We start from the raw sequence: 12,351 nt of genomic DNA, 5'->3' as shown, positions 1-12,351 counted from the left end.
AGCGCAGACCTCCGCCAAGGCTGATCAGTGGCCCCCCCCATGGGCCCCCCCACGCCAAGGAGGTTATGTTTTTGCCAGGGTTTGTTTGTCTGTCTGTCTGTTTGTTTGTCTGTCCGTTAGTGTGCAACATAACTCAAAAAGTTATGGACAGATTTTGATGAAATTTTCTGGTCTGCGCCCCCCCCCCCCCCCCGTTGGCCCCCCCCCCGCCCCCGATCACCACCAAAATGTAATCATTTCTTCCTTATCCCATTTCCAACAAACCCTGAAAATTTCATCAAAATCTGTCCATAACTTTTTGAGTTATGTTGCACACTAACGGACAGACAGACAGACAAACAAACAAACCCTGGCAAAAACATAACCTCCTTGGCGGAGGTAACTAGAAGCACTCGGAGAGCGCAGACCTCCACCAAGGCTGATCAGTGGTCCCCCCCATGGGCCCCCCCACGCCAAGGAGGTTATGTTTTTGCCAGGGTTTATTTGTTTGTCTGTCTGTCTGTTTGTCTGTCCGTTAGTGTGCAACATAACTCAAAAAGTTATGGACAGATTTTGATGAAATTTTCAGGGTTTGTTGGAAATGGGCCCCCCCGTGGGCCCCCCCACCCCCAATCACCACCAAAATTTAATCATTTCTTCCTTATCCCATTTCCAACAAACCCTGAAAATTTCATCAAAATCTGTCCATAACTTTTTGAGTTATGTTGCACACTAACGGACAGACAAACAGACAGACAGACAGACAGAGAGACAAACAAACAAACCCTGGCAAAAACATAACCTCCTTGGCGGAGGTAATTAGCCAAGTCAAACATAAATCCAGGACCTAGTGTCAATCTGGTATTGCAACATCAGGAGACAGAGACAGCAGATCTAAATGTAGCAGCTTTGAGCACAGAAAATGAATATGTCAGTCAGTCTTTTCTCATCAGGAGTTAACCTTGACATTTACCTGTGATGTTTTAGGTTGGGGGTGTTGTTGTCCAAAATGTCAGAGTAATAATGAATGCATGGCTGACTAATGTCCAAGCTATCGGTAGCCTGGTTTGACATGCAGAAAGTCTTTTATGTTTTGGTATATTCCAAAAATGTTGACTTTGACATTTGCATCAACAGGAACATGGGTGACATTTGGAGGTCAAATCTCCGACGAGGTAAGGAGTCCCAAACATCACAGCAGTCACTGTTCATGAGTAGAGATTGAATTTCATTACTGACATCTTTTGCGACAAGCTGTGACGCCTAATTTGAAGCTCCCATGGGTACCATTTAGTTCAACTGCATGAAAAATTGTGTGAGTGTGAGCAGAGCACGGTAATAGCGTAGTATCAGTTACCCAATGTCACAGCAGGCGGTTAGGTCCCTGCAGGCTCTATCAAGGCCAAGCGGTCAGGTCCTATTCCTCACTGTCACAAGTTATTAAGCGGAAAAACCTCCTTCAGACAGATATTAGTGCCTTGATCTGGCCTTGAAGGGAGGGAAACACTGAATTGAGGGCAGCTCAACCCTGTCTCTTGAACACTGGGACTAAATGACAGAACCTCCGACAGTAGCAAGTAAACAAACTGAACAACACAGGAGTGGGGTACAGAAAGAGACAAACATGATGATGAAATTGGCCTTTCCTCATGCAGCTCTGAATAAACTGCCAGCACGAGAACTAGGTCAGAATAAACTAGGAACTATATTGAGCCGTAAACAACTACAACCAAATCAACAAACCGACTGTATGGATTCCTGCTGTATTTCGGCAGCGTCTCTGATCTTCTGGGAATTTGCAGCCCCTTTGTTTTTGATGTGTAATTGTAGTAATAAATATAGACCAGTGGTTTCCAACCTTTTTTGGCTCGTGACCCCATTTTAACATCACAAATTTCTGGTGACCCCACACATTCAAAACTTAGACTTTTTTTTTTGCTAAAATGAATTTATTTTTGATCATGTAATAGTTTACTATGATATATTGCAAATAAACATTAATTTTAGACAACATTTAGTCTATATAATGTAAATTTTTTATTAGCAAATTTTAATGTTTTTTAAATATTTTCTATCATTTGCTAGAAATTCCAGGCGACCCCATGTGGGGTCCCGACCCCAAGGTTGACAAACACTGCATTAACTGCTCCCAATCCCCTTTTTAAGTTGTGTGGTACAGTCTATTCTTTCTCAAACTGATACAATCTTGCACCACAAACATCTGAAACCAGTGTTCAAGGGGTTAAACCAGGGTCAGGTGTCAAACTCATTTTAGTTCAGGGGCCATATTCAGCTAAATTTGATCTGAAGTGGGGCGGACCAGAAAAATAATAACATAATAACCTATAAATAATGACAACTCCAAATTTTTGTCTTTGTTTTAGTGCAAAAAAAAAAAAAAAAAGCAAAAAAAAAAAGCAAAACAAAAAAGAAACCCTGAAAAAGCTGAAATTTAAGTTAAAAAATATTAGAAAATTCAGTGCAATTTTAACAATATTATTCCTCAACTTATCATTTCTACATGTGCATCATGGATCAGATCTACAAAGACACTAAACACTGAGGAACAGGCAGAAAAATTATTAAAATTGTGGTTAATTTTCTTAAGACATTTCAGGCTCTTCATATGTGTTCAGGTTATTCATATTTTAGTGTTACAGGATAGTTTGTAAATGTAAATATTTTCATAATTTAATGTTATTTTTGTACTAAAACAAAGAAAAAAAATTAAGTTGTTAATTCTAGATTTTTGTTGGCTTCATTGAAGATTTTTTTTACTTAACTGAAGATTTTTTTTGGCTTAATTCAAGATTTTTTTCCTTTATTCAAGCTAATTTTTTTTGCTTAATTCAATTCAAGACTGTGGAATTTTTGCACTTGGCAAAAACATCACAGGGGCTGAACTGGACCCTTTGGCGGGCCACATTTGGCCCCCGAGCCACATGTTTGACACCCCTGGGTTAAACTGAAAGGAGGAGGAAAGAGGGTCTTATTTTGAGGCTCACCTGGGGTGTATATCCACCAGCAGCACCAAAGTTTGCATTGTAATATTGTCGATCCTTTTAAAGTGAAACCTTGCCACTTTAGTAAGCTTTTTTTTTTTTTTTTTAATCAATTACTAGAAATTTCAGGTGACCCCAATTGAATTCCAGGTGACTCCATGTGGGACCCAGACCCCAAGGTTGAAAAACACTGATATAGACGTTTATTACGACTCCTTGGGGTTTGTGACAAGAAACTTTGTGGAATAATCTAGAACAGGAGATAAAGGGAAGTACAAACATAAATGTATTTAAAAAGAGGTATAAAGAATTGTTTGTAAATAGGTATATGGAACATGAAGGATAAAAATAGTATTGTCTCCAAGACCAGTCGTGGTTTCTTGGATAAGAGAGAGTAATTCAAATTTCAGAGATTTTGATATGTGAGTGGATTAAAGTGAGGGCAGATGTGAAGTCTAGATGAACTGGGATTGTGGGTGTGAAATTATGGAATGGACCTTATGACGCATTTAAGTTATCCACTCCTTTGGTGAAGTTAAAAAAAAAAAAAAAAAAGAGTGCTTTAAGTTTAAATTATTCAGAAATATTAAATTGAGATGGTAGATGTGTTTTTGTTGTTGATTTTTTTTTTTTTTTTTTTATGGTGTGAATGCTCAATGCTGTACATATTTAAGTTAATGTAAGCAGTGTATTAGTTGAAAAGGATAGGCAAAAAAATAAGCTTTTGCTTCTAGCCTATGTAGCCGATGTACTGAGTACAATGATTGATGTAAAACCAAAAATAAATTCATTCATTCATTCAAACTTTTCTGGTGTGTGTGTGTGTGTGTGTGTGTATTAGGTGGCCGAACAGCTGATGACTATCGCCTACGAGAGCGGGGTCAACCTGTTCGACACGGCCGAGGTCTACTCCGGAGGGAAGTGAGTGATGTTCTCCGATTTCTAATCCATCTCACCTACGCTTGTCAGCTCGTTTCATGTAGGTCACAAGGTGTTAACGAGGTGTATCCCCAGAGCAGAAAATATTCACCTGAGGATGCTGAAAATGAGAAGTAGCCATGACTCTGAGGTGATTTACATAATCTTATTCATCGCCCTGAGGCCCCATTATGTTCATAGCTCAATCTAGCTTTATACTCCTGGACATTGTCGCTGTGAATAATGCAGGACACGCTGTAGCAGTATGGAGATGAATAATAATATCAAGGTTGCAGCTGAAATTCATGCGTACAGTTCGATACAAGAGGTTTATTATCCTGAGCTCCTGGGTTTTATTCAGGTATTCATGCTGTAGATGTTTGACAGATAACAGTCACGCTTTTATGCTTTCACAGTTGTGGCAGCCTAAGATCTAATCTCCTCATTTTCTGTTTTTTTTTTTTTTTTTTTTTTTTTCCTTCACAGAGCAGAGATAATCCTGGGCAACATCATCAAGAAAAAGTGCTGGAGGTAAAATACAGTTTCTTAAGGAGTCAGATGATTCTAATTATGTTCCAAGATTACATTTTAGATTGTGTTTATGAATAGCTCACCCTCACTTAACACTTTTACATGCTCCAGTTTGTTGCTACCTTAGTGTTCACTCTTTACTCCTCAGTTCAGGTACATAAAGACATGGCATTACTTTAGAAAAGGGGCTTTTAAACTCATTTTGGTTCAGGGGCCATATTCAGCACAGTTTGATCTCAAGCGGGCCAGACCAGTAAAATAATGACTTAATAACCTATAAATAATGACAAATCCAAGTTTTTCATTTTGTTTTAGTACAAAAAACCCCAATTAAATTATGAAAATATTTACATTTTATAAAAAAAGATGTGAATAATCTGAAAAAACAGAAATGTCATTTGAAAAATTAGTGCAATTTTAACAATATTATGACTCGACTTATTGTTTATCCATGTGCATTACACACAATGTTACATAAACATTTGGTAACAGGCATAAAATTGTTAAAATTTTGGAGTTTGGAATTAAAATTTGAATAATTTTTACAATATTACATCTCTTATTATTAATACAACTACAGATCACAGCGGATCTATAAATGCACAAAACATTTAGCAACAGGCAGAATATTGTTAAAATTGCACATTTCGGGTTGTTCATCTTTGTTTTTATTCATGTATTTATTTGCATTTTATTGTGAAAGAATAGTTTTGTAAATGTAAATATTTTCACAGATTGTTTTTTTTTTCACTTAAATTTTTCCCACATAATTTTTGACAAAGACAATTTGTAGTTGTCATTATTTGTGGGTTATTGTGGTGTTATTTTTACTGTAGATCACACTGGTCTACATGTGGAACCTGAACCAAAATAATTTTGACAACCTTGACTGTTCAGGTTAATTTTTGCACTTTCATCCCGTGGGCCGGAATGGACCCTTTGGCGGGCCAGATTTGGCTCCCGGGCCACATGTTTGACACCTGTGCTTTAGAAAATGTTTCATCCCAAAGGTGTTAAATGCAGTTGAGGTCTTTCCTGGGCAGCCCACACACAAATAAAAAAAATGCATGTCTTTACTTTCTGCATAGGAGGAGAAACATGTTAAAACAGGAAAGACCTAGAAATATCTTCTGTTCCCTTGGGTTCTCAACATATGTTAATGTTTTCCTCCTTTCAAGCGTCGTCTTCTAAATTGAGATATATATTTATAAGGTACAGAATGTGCTCTCATGTCTCCTCATATTTACTGGAAATGTGTAAGTGAGTACTAATCCACTGGAAACCTCCTCCTACATTATCCAGAAATGTAATCATGCAAAAGCAGAAAGCCGACTTATCTATAGCTTACAACAGGTATGTTATTTGCACCACTGACGGTATCATTTGTCTACATCTGTACTGTATCCACTGCCACCACATTGCAATGATAAGACGCAGCTATGTGTAGCACTCCTCTTAGAAACTCCTGCCAACTTGCTGCCTGGCTTCACCTCATCTCTAGATCCTTTTAAATTATTGATCATTCAAGCATGGGAGATTTTATAAAAGGAGCTATTCAGTTATAGTTCAGAGGAAAGTCCTTCTGTTATGTTTCATACTAGATAAGTTACTTTTTTTTAAGAAAAAAAAAAGAGTGCAGTGTCTCTGTCTCTTCACAGAAATAGACTAATGCAGGGACAGCATTTTTCTGAAGGTTAACCCATAAGTCAGCGTCGCCTAGATTTCCCAGACTAAAAGGTTTTTTTCCATCGGCTCAGAAAATTTGCAATTGTTTATGATATACATTTTGCTCAGTTGGATTATGTTCATTTAAGAAAACTTTGTCTATAATCTTTGTAGTGTAAAAGCAGTACAATGAATTAAAAGTTAATCACCAATATTAGAATATAGGCAAATTAAACCATAGTCAGGTAATGCCAACATCACCATCACTGAAGTAAATGTTGTGCAACACAATTATTCTGTAAAGATGGAGTGGTGAACAGATGAGTTTTTGTGTTCAGTGTCTTATTTTGTAGAGGACCGAATCTGCCATATTCAAAAATATATACAGAAATATAAAAGTGGCTTGATAAATTAATTCTTGTACGAACACATGATACGATAAAATTTAAAAGGCATTTATTTACCTTAACATTTTATTTTCTGTACCATTTATTTATTTATTTATTTTGTCCTTATTTATATTTTTCCTTCTTTAATTTTTTATCCCTGCATTTATTTCTGCATTGCTTTGGCCACTGCTGGAAAATATTTTTGTTAAGATACATGAAAGAGTGAAGAATGGGGTAAATTTCAAATTTCTGTAGCAGCAAAATTATAGGTTGAATTCATACCAGATTTGGTGTATAGATTGCCAGTGACCCAGAATAGATGTCATTCCATTTTAGGAAAAGTAGGTCAATGTTTAAATTTTTTATGAATTTTTTAAATCTTTTTTTTTCCCCATTTACTTATAATGGGCAAAATTTCACATGTCTGTAGCAGCAAAACTCTTGGATGGATTCATACCAAATTCAGTTTATCGATTGCCATTAACCCAGAATAGATGTGGTTACATTTTAGGAAAAGTCGGTCAAAGTTCAAATTTTTTATGAATTTTCAAAATATTTTTTCTTCTCCTATTTACTTACAATGGGCGAGATTTGAAATGTCTATAAAAACATCTATTTTGTTTCGATTTACTTCAAACTTGGCACATACAGGGTGGGGAAGCAAAATTTACAATATTTTGAGGCAGGGATTGAAAGACAGTGTATGACCAATTAGTTTATTGAAAGTCATGAGAATTTATTTGCCACAAGAAAATGTACATAATAGAAAATGTTTTTATTCTATGTGTCCTCCTTCTTTCTCAATAACTGCCTTCACATGCTTCCTGAAACTTGCACAAGTGTTCCTCAAATATTTGGGTGACAACTTCTCCCATTCTTCTTTAATAGTATCTTCCAGACTTTCTCATAATAGTTTTGCTCATAGTCATTCTCTTCTTTACATTATAAACAGTCTTTATGGACACTCCAACTATTTTTGAAATCTCCTTTGGTGTGACGAGTGCATTCAGCAAATCACACACTCTTTGATGTTTGCTTTCCTGATTACTCATATGGGCAAAAGTTTCTGAAAAGGTATGGATAATAGTGTTAGGTATGATTATGACATCAATATATGTTTGGTTTCAAAACAATTGACGTAGTGCCTGCTGAGAAAAAACAACTAAATGTTCATTGTAAATTTTGCTTCCCCACCCTGTATATAGAGGTAACTGATATGCTGACATAAGCACATGCATAGACATGAGGACATCAGCTGGATCGATGCCAAAATATGAAACAATATGTGCAAGGGGTGGGGTTTGTTTTGCCTGGCACCGCTTGCTCTAATCCGTTACCTGTTAAACCTGCTCTTGATAATCTGCTAATAAAGTTAAAAAAAAAAAAATGGAAAAACAGATGTTGCTTATATTTTGCAAATGTGAAAGTTAATTTCTAAATCACCACAGGCTATAGTAGGGGGGTCCAAAAAAATTTTTTTTTAAGATTCTCTGGATTAGAACCCTGCATTTGATTTCATATCTGGCCAAATTACTTTGGTCCAAATTTTATGCAAATTAATTAATATTTAGAGGTTGCACAATACATGTGAAGATTGCTCTATATACTATAACATAACTAGCCAAATGAATAAGGCATATTAGAATAATTTGTAATTTTATTCTCAAAATCAAACTGCAACTCGCATAAAAATGTTACTTAGAAAGTCCAGCAACCACTGTTGCTTTATTGAAATTACAAAAAATGTTCCTGTGTTCTTTGACAACTTGGAGCAAGCACTGTTTCTGATCTTCATTTTTTGTTCAGTTACAGTTGAAGTCTTGAATAAGTTTCACCTCTCTTTCAGCAACATCACTGACAACTTTTCTGGAATGCACAATTTGAGCAGCCTTCTGAAAGTCTTCATCATCAGCCCAGTCTTCTGGAGGAATTCTTAAGAATGTTTGTGGCAGATCCAAAGTTTCAAAGAAACGCATCGTGCTGGTGGTGACAAAATCACTGATCTGCTTCCCTTCATAATCTGCTTGATTAAGGGCATCCCAACGCTTTAGTGGAACCTCTGAACCTTCATTTTCCATCATGTTGTGAACCATCAGCTGCTTCTGCTCTTGTGTCACACTGGAGTCCAAGAATGCCAGGACAACCAGTTCTTCACTCAAGTACCACAGATGTCGGCCGAAAGCTGTTAAGGCTGCTTTCTTGACAACTGAATTTTCATACGGTGACAGCTTTTTCAGGAATGCCAAATCATTTGCTGGGGCTTTTGCTGGTGATGGGCCTTCAAACCATGTTCTGATGTAGAGGCTTTGTGCAACCTCTAAAACATCTCCTTTTTCTTCCAAATTTTTTCCTAAATCATCTTTTGAATACCAAAACCTAATGCAGGGTTCTAATTGAGGTTATCTGAAACTTTATTTTTCACTTTTTACCATGATTGTTGCACCACCCTGGGCTGTAGTAGTCCCATCATATGAATTAGGCTTCAGTATTTTTTGAAAGAAGTCCAATGTAAATGTATGTGAGCAGGGCTTTTGTAGTCCTGGCTCCCATAGTGGCCATCAGTGGTATTAAAACTTTACGATACTTCAAAATTGGGTAAGCTGAGGTCCTTTCGCCTGGCTCATTTCCCAGTTTAAAGGCTTATTTCTGCAGTACTCTATACCTATTAGTCAAGGTCACTGGATTTATGTGATGTTTTAAATTATGAACACATTTAATGAAAGAGATACACTGAGATACAAAAACATACCGGCATAATTTTGAGGGTGACTCTGATGTACTTTTTATTATCTTTTGATGTGTCTCTGTTGTCCCTCAGGAGATCCAGTCTGGTGATCACCACAAAGCTCTACTGGGGAGGAAAGTAAGTGTGTGAGTCTGCTAAAAAAAAAAAAAAAAAAAAAAAAGAAGCACAGCTGTGAGAGTGTGTGTGAATGTGTCCAGCACATGCATTTTCATCCTTAGATGTTTGAGCCCACCACCAAAAGGCATCACATGAAAACCTTTGCATCTATCTACAGACCGTGGCATGGGATTGAACATTTTGAGCAACCCATGGGCAAACGCATGAGAGGACACACACACACACACACACAAACATAACACCACAGTCATGATCTCACCCTCTTCTCCTTCTACTTCATGCCCTTCCTCAGCCCTTCTCGCCAAAACTGCTGAGAGTCATATCTGCCTGTTCAGTCATGCTGGAGTATTCTGCACTCTGTCTGCATTAGTCACATTTCCTCTGTGTCTTAAATTGTTGAGACTCTCAGTGAGGAGAGTCAAAACTTCACCAGTGTATGATTCTACCAGTACAGGATCTTAAGCGTGTAATGAGGACCAGTGGTGCATTTGATCTCATCCTCTCAAATTATCGTCAAGGTACCAAATCTCCACATCGAATGGATTAATTGAACAACTGCTTAACCTCTAGCTGAGGAAGCTGTGAGTGCGCTTGAGAGGCTTATGAAGCATTTCATCATTTAAACATAGATATTTGCACACTTTACTCACGCTTGCACTTTTTTTTTTTTTTTTTTTTACACAAAAGACATGGTAATATGGAGAAGGTGCAGCATACCATTAGCCTAAACAAGCTGAAACACTGCAGGAGGGAGGCACAGAGAAAAACAGACAGAGAGAGAAGGAGAGAATGTGAAATGAAGCAAGAAGAGGATGAAAGCCAGATAACGAAAAAACGCTAGAGCAGAACAAAAGAAAGGAATTAAGGTGGAAAAGGGAAATCAGAGAGTGACAGAGGGAATGCAGGTGAGGATACTGACAAAGCACTGGAGCAGAATGACCAGAGATGGAGATTTATTGGTGAAAGTGAAACAAATGTTTGTGCAGAGAAGTATCTGCATTCCTTCCACCACACAAAAACAGCCCCCTATTCACAAATATAACTAAACTGCCTTTTAATAAGCAACACATCTGCTAGTGGGGAAAGTCAGTTTTTGCTTAGGTAGGTTTCTTAAAATCTAGCTATGAAAAAATATTTTAAAAGTGCATATATAAATAACAAGAAGAAAGTTATTCAAATTATATCATTACTTATTATATTCTTGCATCAAGAAGAAGAAAATGGCCTCAGGAAAACAGTCTTACTTTTCTGATGAACTATTGTTTAGATCCTTACAGGTTAAATCTTACAATTAAAGATTAGGGTCATGAAGATAATAGTTCAAGAATTAAGTCTTTTTAATGTTACAAGAATTTAAAATTCTGAATTAAAAAAAAAAAAAGAAAAAAGAAAAACCAACATTACTTGAACCCAAGAAGTTAAATCTGTGGATGTCTGAAACACTCAGTATTTTGTTATTTATGATGCCCTACATTCATTAATTTAATGCAAGTGACACACTGTTCCTTTATTTTTTCCCCTTTTTTCTTGAAAAATCCCATCATTCTTATAACATTTTGACTTTTTCTTGAAATATTAGTACTTTATTTTTGAAATGTACTTTTTTTTTTTTTTTTTCAATTGTCATTCAATTGTCACATAATATTACTTTGTACTTATAAAATTGTGTCTTTATTCTCGTAAGGTTATGGCTTTTTCCCAGCAAATGACTTCTTTATTTCCAAAATATCTTATTTTTTTGTACATTCAGTGTGTCATTTATTCTTCACAGATGAAGTGTATCTAGGACTCAGTATGTAATCATTGTACCTGGTTGAAGGTGATTACTGATGTGTAAAAATAAGAATAAAACGAGGAATGTGTCTGAAAACAAAATTAATCCAACTTTTTTATGATGATTAGGGTCATGAAGATAACATCTCGAGAATCAAGTCAGGATAATGCTATTAGAATTTAGAATTCTAAGTTTAAAAGAAGCCAACATTACTTGAACCCAGGAAGTTAAATCTGTGGATGTCTGAAACACTCAGTGTTTTGTTATTTATCAAACCTATGATGCCCTACGTTAATTATTTTAATGCCAGTAACACACTGTTCCTCCATTATTTCCCCTTTTTTCTTGAAAAATTACATCATGCTTGTCACATTTGGACTTTTTCTTGAGATACTAGTACTTTATTCTTGAAATGTACAATTTTTTTCAATTGTCACATTGTACATGTAAAATTGTGGACTTTATTCTCATAAGGTTATGGCTTTTTTCCCAGCAAATTACTTCTCTATTCCCAAAATATCTTTTTTTTTGTACATTCAGTGTGTCATTTATTTTTCACAGATAAAGTGTATCTAGGACTCAGTATGTAATCATTGTACCTGGTCAAAGGTGATTAGAATAGAATAATAAGAATAAAAAGAGGAATGTGTCTGAAAACAAAATGAATCCAAGGTCTTTTTAAATTTCAATTTTCAATTTTCAAATGCAAAACAAACAACATACCACTTGGACATGAAACAACTGCATCCAGCAAAATTAATCCAACTTCAAAGTCAACAGCCTACATCCTCCTGATATTAGAATGCTGTTTTTCTTTTGAGGACATTTATTTTTGCTGTGTAAAAGTAACATACAGATACTTTCTGCATCTGTTTATGCTCTAACAGGGAAACTTTGGAAAGTCTTCTACTAAGAGATGTTTTCCCTTGATATAATTTCACCTACAGATGACTTGCGAACAGGACAGAGACTGACAATAAGTGTTGCCCAGTGCACACAAAGCCTGCGTTATAGCTGCAGGCACACTGTGGATGGTCGAGTGGGTGTATTTCTCTTCAGTGATTTGCGGGTAGTTTGTTATGTAGCCACTTGTTTGCCATGTTTAATGATTCATTTCACGTCAGCTGTGTGTATGTGTTTGTGTTGGCACCCTTGACATGCATTTCTCTTCCTCCTGTTTCAGAGCAGAGACAGAGAGAGGGCTCAACAGAAAACACATCATTGAAGGTA

General features: G+C 36.3%; 1 protein-coding gene across 2 annotated transcripts in view; it reads left to right on the top strand.

Moving 5' to 3' along the window:
- The window catches only part of kcnab1b (potassium voltage-gated channel subfamily A regulatory beta subunit 1b), a 50,330-nt gene that overhangs the window by 22,251 nt on the left and 15,728 nt on the right, over positions 1–12,351 (top strand). For both annotated transcript variants that reach the window (XM_030160822.1, XM_030160824.1), the window contains 5 exons: positions 1,117–1,154; positions 3,823–3,902; positions 4,386–4,430; positions 9,303–9,347; positions 12,305–12,348. In XM_030160822.1, the coding sequence (XP_030016682.1) occupies positions 1,117–1,154; positions 3,823–3,902; positions 4,386–4,430; positions 9,303–9,347; positions 12,305–12,348 (252 nt within the window). The remainder of the gene's footprint in view (positions 1–1,116; positions 1,155–3,822; positions 3,903–4,385; positions 4,431–9,302; positions 9,348–12,304; positions 12,349–12,351) is intronic.

The sequence above is a fragment of the Sphaeramia orbicularis genome, chromosome 17, assembly GCF_902148855.1.
Source record: "Sphaeramia orbicularis chromosome 17, fSphaOr1.1, whole genome shotgun sequence".
NCBI lineage: Eukaryota > Metazoa > Chordata > Actinopteri > Kurtiformes > Apogonidae > Sphaeramia > Sphaeramia orbicularis.
Note: the sequence above shows the minus strand (reverse complement) of the source record. Positions and strands in the feature narration are given on the sequence as shown.